The sequence below is a fragment of the Rhinopithecus bieti genome, unplaced genomic scaffold (genome assembly GCF_001698545.2).
Source record: "Rhinopithecus bieti isolate Rb0 unplaced genomic scaffold, ASM169854v2 scaffold_15676, whole genome shotgun sequence".
Taxonomy (NCBI): Eukaryota; Metazoa; Chordata; class Mammalia; order Primates; family Cercopithecidae; genus Rhinopithecus; species Rhinopithecus bieti.
Window position 1 is genome coordinate 1,712,776 of NW_016809194.1, and position 8,109 is coordinate 1,720,884.

At 37.2% G+C, this 8,109-nt stretch overlaps 1 protein-coding gene across 2 annotated transcripts in view; it reads left to right on the forward strand.

Annotated features, from left to right (window-relative positions):
• The window catches only part of CEP350 (centrosomal protein 350), a 153,387-nt gene extending 147,410 nt beyond the window's left edge, over window positions 1–5,977 (forward strand). For both annotated transcript variants that reach the window (XM_017888813.1, XM_017888814.1), the window contains 4 exons: window positions 494–576; window positions 2,390–4,392; window positions 5,308–5,715; window positions 5,811–5,977. In XM_017888813.1, the coding sequence (XP_017744302.1) occupies window positions 494–576; window positions 2,390–4,392; window positions 5,308–5,715; window positions 5,811–5,825 (2,509 nt within the window). In that variant the 3' untranslated portion in view covers window positions 5,826–5,977. The remainder of the gene's footprint in view (window positions 1–493; window positions 577–2,389; window positions 4,393–5,307; window positions 5,716–5,810) is intronic.
• Window positions 5,978–8,109: the final 2,132 nt, after the last annotated feature.

Below are 8,109 nucleotides of genomic sequence, written 5' to 3' on the forward strand. Positions count from 1 at the left end.
AGAGTGAGACTCTGTCTCAAAAAAAAAAAAAAAAGGTAGGAAGTAAAAGCCAAGTATTACAGTTTAGCAAATGAAGTCAAGAAAATAAAGAGAATGAATGTAGCCTCTTCTGTTATCTATAAAGAACAAGAGAGGACAGTAATATAGGGTGGTTTGAACAAATAGCTTTGAACAAATGAGAGAGAGAGACAACTTTTCATCCTGCAGACAGAAGGAAAGGCAGTTAGGATGGCTGTGAATATGGATAAACTTGTAGGTAAAAGTTTGAAGGTAAAGTTCATGCCTGATGGCCTCTGTTTTTGTTATCTAGTGACAAAGGCAAGCTCATTTAGTGAGAGTGATGAGAATTAGAAATAGGCTTGATGAAAGTGGCATAGATTGACATACCTACCGTGGAGAAGAGAAAAGAAGCAGTTGTCTAAGAATGTCTGCTTTTTGTTACCAGTTATTATAGTAATATATTTATTTCTGCTTATTAATTTTTACACGTCAGATCTGAAACAGCAAAGAATTGGAAATCACTGACAGACTCAGAACGTTCTAGAGGATCCCTGGAGTCTATTGCTGAACATGTTGGTATGTAACTAGAAAAAATAATTAACTTGTAGCTACATAGTCTAAGGATTTATGCAGAGGCCTACAAAATTCTACCTCTATACTTTTTATTAAAAAGTGAATTTCTTAATTACATTATTTAACATTTTAAAGTTACTTTTATATTTTAAAGTGATTTATTGGCTATGTGTAAATTATATGAATCCTTTTTGTTTGTTTGGTTTGGTTTTTTGGGGTATTTTTTTGTTTGTGACAGGGTCTCAGTCTTATCACCCAAGCTGGAGTGCAATGGCATGATCATAGCTTACTGCAGCCTTGACCTCCTGGGCTCAAGCAATCCTCCCATGTAACCAGGACCAGGATCACAGGCACATGCCACCACACCCAGCTCATCTTTTTTTTTTTTTAAGAGATAGGTGTCTCACCATTGTTGCCCAGGCTGGTCTCGAACTTTTGGGCTCAAGCAGTCCTCCCACCTCAGCCTGGTTGAAAATTACCAGCACTTCAGCCAAAGTGCCGAGATTATAGGCATGAGCCACCACACTCAGCTGAATCAGTCTTTATTGTTCAAAATTTATTAGAAAAACCGAAGCATAATGATTAAATAGCTGAGTATATCATCAGTATCTCTAAATTTCCCCTAACCAGATTTTTTATCTGATTATGTATATTTTCAGCCTAACTGTTTCTCAGGTAAATAGCTGTACACATTTTTTCAGTTTAACCAAAACAAAGTTAATTATTGAAAATAATATGTAGGCTAGGCGCAGCGGCTCACGCCTATAATTCCCACACTTTGAGAGGCTGAAGTAGGCAGATCACTTGAGCTCAGGAGTTTGAGACCAGCCTGGGCAGTCTGGTGAAACTCCATCTCTACAAAAAATACAAAATTAGCTGGGCATGGTGGTGCACACCTATAGTCCCAGCTATTTGTGGGGCTGAGGCAGGAAGATCGCTTACACCCAAGAAGTTGAGTCTACAGTGAGTTGTGATCAGCCACTGCACTCCAGCTTGGGTGACAAAGTGAGGCACTATCTCAAAAAAATAAAATGCAATTCAGTGAGAAAATAAAACTGAGGCACAAAGAAACATCAGTGACAAAACAGAGATTTGGCTAGGCACAGTGGTTCGTGCCTATAATCCCAGGTACTTAGGAGGCTGAGGCTAAGGATTGCTTGAGCCCAGGTTCAAGGCTACACAGAGCTGTGACCGCTGCACTCCAGCTTAGGTGACAGAGCAAGATTCTTGCTCTTAAAAAAAAAAAAAAAAAAAGATATTTGAATTTAAAACTTTTAACTCTTGGTTTGTTAACTCATTATATTGTACTTTGATCATATTTTGCAAGTTTAGCTCTTAAAGTGCTATATTTGCAGAAATAGTTGATCTGTTTTCTTTTTAATTCAAGAGCTTAGTTGAACTTCCTAGGAAAATGTATTCTTTTAGAAGTATATATGGAAGTCTGTTTCTCCTTCACTAGTTTCCTGTTTGAAAAATGTTTGTAATAACCATCATACAGTTCTATTTTTGCATGATTTGAGGATGAATGTGCAAAGCAATGGCTCCATCAACTTAGATATATTTTTCTTCACTTTATAAGTTAAGACAATGCTTAAGAAATTATTCCAAACTTTAGAATTTTAAGCAATTTTAAATGTTGATACAGATGATATTCTCTTAAAAGAAAAACTTATAAAGTAGCCAAAACAGGTCATATTTATTGACTAGAGGGTTTTTTTTTTTCCACTAAAATTTGGCTTTTCTCTAAACTTTGGTTCACAAAATTGAAAGATTGTGGTTAAATCATTTTGATGTGGTGATTTGTTTTTTCTTTAAGATGCTTCACTGTCAGATTCTGAGAGATCCATATCAGAAAGGTCTTTATCTGCATATGCAAAGAGAGTAAATGAATGGGACAGTCGAACAGAAGATTTTCAGACCCCATCTCCAGTTCTCAAATCATCAAGGAAAATCAGGGAAGAATCTGGAGATTCTCTAGAAAATGTACCTGCATTACATCTTCTCAAAGAATTAAATGCCGCTAGTAGAATTCTTGATGTGTCAGATGGCAAGGTTGAAGAATCTAGTAAAAAATCAGAAATACAAGAAATAGAATACACAAAATTGAAGAAGAGTAAGATTGAAGATGCCTTTTCTAAAGAAGGTAAATCTGATGTCTTACTGAAATTAGTCCTAGAACAGGGAGACTCATCTGAAATTCTTTCAAAGAAAGATCTTCCTTTGGATTCTGAAAATGTTCAGAAAGACCTAGTTGAATTAGCTATTGAAAATCTCCATAAAAGTGAGGAAATGTTGAAAGAGAGACAGTCAGATCAAGATGTGAATCATAGTCCAAACATCCAATCAGGAAAAGACATTCATGAACAAAAGAACACAAAGGAAAAAGATTTGTCTTGGTCAGAACATCTTTTTGCTCCTAAAGAGATACCATACTCTGAAGATTTTGAAGTGTCTTCTTTCAAGAAAGAAATTTCAGCTGAATTATACAAAGATGATTTTGAGGTGTCATCTTTGCTGTCACTCAGGAAAGACTCTCAGTCTTGCAGAGATAAGCCACAGCCAATGAGGAGCTCCACAAGTGGAGCCACTAGCTTTGGTAGTAATGAGGAAATCAGTGAGTGCCTAAGTGAAAAAAGCCTTTCTATCCATAGCAGTGTTCACTCTGACAGGCTGTTGGAACTCAAGTCCCCTACTGAGCTGATGAAAAATAAGGAGCGCAGTGATGTGGAGCATGAACAGCAAGTTACTGAATCCCCTTCCTTGGCTTCAGTTCCTACTGCAGATGAGTTATTTGATTTCCACATTGGTGATAGGGTGTTGATTGGAAATGTTCAGCCAGGAATTCTTCGATTCAAAGGTGAGACTAGTTTTGCTAAAGGATTTTGGGCGGGAGTGGAGTTAGATAAACCTGAAGGAAATAACAATGGAACATATGATGGCATTGCATATTTTGAGTGCAAAGAAAAGCATGGTATTTTTGCTCCTCCTCAAAAAATATCTCACATTCCAGAAAATTTTGATGACTATGTAGACATTAATGAAGATGAAGACTCTTACTCAGATGAACAATATCAGTACTATAATCAAGAGCAAAATGATACAGAGGGTCCAAAAGACAGAGAAAAGGATGCCAGTGAATATTTTTATGAGAAATCCCTACCTAGTGTGAATGATATAGAAGCCTCAGTTAATAGAAATAGAAGCCTTAAAATAGAAACAGACAATGTACAGGACATTTCTGGGGTACTTGAAGCCCATGTTCACCAGCAGTCTTCAGTGGATTCACAGATTTCTTCAAAGGAAAACAAAGACCTCATTTCTGATGCCACAGAAAAGGTTTCCATTGCTGCAGAAGATGATACTTTAGACAATACCTTTTCTGAAGAATTGCAGAAGCAACAGCAGTTTACAGAACAGGAGGACAACCTATATGCTAAAACTTCAGAAAAGCTTTCTACACCACTTCTGGATCTTTTAACAAGAGAAAAAAACCAGCTGGAAGCCCAACTGAAGTCATCACTGAATGAGGAAAAAAAGTCAAAAGAACAACTGGAAACAGTCAGCTTACTGACAGATAGTTTACTAAAAGTCTTTGTAAAGGACACAGTCAATCAACTACAACAAATCAAAAAAACCCGAGATGAGAAAATCCAGCTTAGCAATCAGGAGCTTCTTGGTGATGACCAAAAGAAAGTAACACCCCAAGACCTATCCCAAAATGTTGAGGAACAGTCACCAAGTGTTTCAAGTTGCTTCTTAAGGTCTGAATTGGAAGATGAAAAAGAAGAGATTTCCTCTCCAGATATGTGCCCCAGACCGGTGAGTATTTCATCTAGAAAAAGTATCAGTATACCTTTTGACACTTTTAACAAGGCAACTTACCTTGCCTATATAGTACATTTTAATTCTGTAACTCCTGATAGGTTTTTTTTCCTTGACTTGTTGTTTATTAGAGAAGGATCACTATACAAGTTTTTAAAGGCCTTGTAGCTGTTTTTCCTGGCTGAAGTGTAATTGTCCTCTATTATGTCATGAGTAGTCAATATAGGGTTGTCACAAGCACTGGCAGGTTTTGGGGAACTAAAATATCCATTTAAACTGCTTAGTTGACAACCCCTGTACTGTCCACAAATTACATTTCCTTCCAGATTCACTGAACAAATTCATTCCATGGAGTTTTCCAGTGGCTCACCACCCAATTCTTTTTTGCCTGTGAAATTGTTTGTTTACATATCTACTCAGTCATGGTTGGCCTGCAGAGGTTAGCAGTTGTGATGTTGATTCTGGTAAAATGAAATATATCCACTGTGACATGCACTCAGACTATCAGCTTGTTTATGTTGCCCATGGACAGTTGAGCAAAAGTAATGACTTTGAGTAACTTGAGCCAGATGGTCACCAGAGGTGAGAAATTTTATATCCCATTTCCATATCCCATAGATGGACAGTTGTTTAGAAACAGAATAATGATAATACAAAAAGCGGGGAGAGCCCTAATCAATAAGCATTTTATAAAAATTCAATTATATGTAAGGTTTATATAAGTAGAATTGAGGGAACAGGATAACTTTTTCTTAAGATTGTTTATTAGTGGCCACCATATTGTTTTTTATTCTGCTTGCTTACAGAGAAATATTAAATATATAAATAGTACATTTACTCTGTCTTTATTAAAAAGAAAAATGATATGAGGTCCCTAAATGGTGCTCTGTTTGAATGGTTCCATTTCTATAGGAGAGCCCAGTATTTGGTGCCAGTGGGCAGGAAGAACTTGCTAAGAGACTTGCTGAACTTGAGCTCAGCCGGGAGTTCCTGAGCACATTAGGAGATGATCAAGACTGGTTTGATGAAGACTTTGGTTTGAGCTCTTCTCACAAGGTCCAAAAGAATAAGGCAGAAGCAACCATTGTACCTCTAATGGCAGAATCTAAAAGAGTAACCCAACAGCCATGTGAAACATTATTGGCAGTCCCCCATACTGCAGAGGAAGTAGAGATTCTTGTACATAATGCAGCAGAAGAACTTTGGAAATGGAAAGAATTAGGCCATGATCTTCACAGCATCAGTATTTCTACAAAACTGCTTGGCTGTGCCAGTAAAGGTCTAGATATAGAAAGCACTAGCAAAAGGGTCTACAAACAGGTAGGTAAAATAAAAGGGTAATTTTAGTTTTTAAACTTCTTTCCCATTGTCTGAAATTTGATTCTTAGCCATTTTGTTTTGTTTTCTTTATCAAGGCGGTTTTGATTTAACAAAAGAGATTTTGAGGAAATATTTGCTGAGGATCCCAACTTAAATCAGCCTGTCTGGATGAAGCCATGTAGAATCAACTCTAGTTATTTCCGACGAGTGAAAAATCCAAATAACCTTGATGAAATCAAGGTAAACTGCAAACTATAAAGTGTCTTCTTTTTTGACTTGCTGTTCATTTACACATATCTATAAATTTGTAAAAGCAGGTGCTCTTCTGTATTATTGACCTTTGTGTCTTCAGGACCTGTTCCATAGTGGGTATTCAATAAAGATTTGTTGACTCACTGAATCCATGAACAGTGGAAAGATTGGAATGAGTGAAAGGGCTGAATCCTCAAGTTTGTGCAAAAAAAAAAAAAATTTACCAGTCATTTTCTCTATATACATAATTATAATATTTAAGAAAAATTAGGAAATACCTAGGGAGATAAATTATTGCAACTCATAGGAGTTTTAGGTAAGTTTGGGGGGCTTTAGAGACGGGTATAATGTTCTAAAAGTACATGTGAATACATGTCATATATATATCTTTTCAGTATGCCAGCCCTGGACACATAGGTGTTACTTCTCTTTTTTTTTTTTTTTTTTTTTTTTTTTTTTTTTTTTTGAGACGGAGTCTTGCTGTGCCGCCCAGGCTGGAGTGCAAGTGCAGTGGCCGGCTCTCAGCTCACTGCAAGCTCCGCCTCCCGGGTTCACGCCATTCTCCTGTCTCAGCCTCCCGAGTAGCTGGGACTACAGGCGCCCGCCTCGTCGCCCGGCTAGTTTTTTGTATTTTTTAGTAGAGACGGGGTTTCACCGTGTTAGCCAGGATGGTCTCGATCTCCTGACCTCATGATCCGCCCGTCTCGGCCTCCCAAAGTGCTGGGATTACAGGCTTGAGCCACCGCGCCCGGCCTTAGGTGTTACTTCTCTATCTTTGACTTAGGAGGTTTCAAATTGGTAATGTGGTTTTGAACTATGTAGGATAATAATATAATACATAAAAATATTTATTTTGTTATCTAAGAAACCGTTGTAGCCCCTTGCCCAGAAGCTACAAGGACTGTGAATTTTAAAGTCACATTGGTGGCAATCTGTTCTGCCTAGTCACATGTTTCCTTACAGCAAAGGTTATATTTCCAGAGCAGTGATTCTCAACTTTTAATGTGCATGTGAATGATCTGAGGATCTTGTTAAAATGGAGATTCTGATTTAGTAGGTCTGGAGTAGGACCTGAAATTCTGCATTTCCAACAAGCTCTCAAGTCATGCTGGTCCTGCTGGTCCCAGGACCACTCTGAGTAACAAAGCTTTAAAGTTGTATTTCCCAAACTTACTTGATCACAGAAAGCCTTTAAAAATATTTTATACTGATAGAACACCAACAGATATTTGTGAGATGGGATGTATGCTTACCTCGGGGGTTGGCAAACTATGGCCCCTGAGCCAAATCCAGGCCCTTGTATGTTTTTATAAATAAAGTTTTGTTGGACCTCAGCCATACCTATTTGTTTACATGTTATATATGGCTGCTTTTCTGCTACAACAGTGGAATTGAATAGTTGTGACAAAGACCACATGGCCCACAAAGCCTAAAATATTTACAGTCTGATGTTTTACAGAAAGAGTTGGCCAGCCCCTGGCTTAAAGTAAGTAGCTTTTTAAAAACACACTATATACTCCATTCCTTCTACCCTTCCACAATTGATAAATGCTTGAATGCTATGTGTGTCTGTGAACAGGTAGGGAGTGATGGAATTTGCAGGCACATTGGTACTTTGAGAATCTTTCCAGGTGATTCTGATTCATAAATGTGTCCCTTCCCCTGTTAAGAACATTGTTTTTTTTAACAGAACAACCATAAAAGTAACAAAATAAATTATTAATAACATTAAGTTGAGGTAAGACAAGATACATAATATATACCAACAATCAGACTACATGCATCAATACAGCGTACAATAAATGCCCACAAATTTTAGTATTGACATAGCATTTTGTAAAGTTTTTAAGGGTGATAGTTCAAATATTGTTAGTGGTAAAATTATTATGCTTCTCATACTGAAGTGTTGATATTTTTTAATTTAACATATTTGAGTTTTGGTGCTTTAAAATAAACTATCCCAGATAAAGTCTTTGCTTTTCTCACATTACGTTGTCCCCAAAATTTCTTTGAGATTTTGCAATTCAGAGATTTATTTTATGCTTTCTTATTTATTTTATTTTATTTTATTTTTTTGAGACGGAGTCTCACTCTGTCGCCCAAGCTGGAGTGCAGTGGCCGGATCTCAGCTCACTGCAAGCT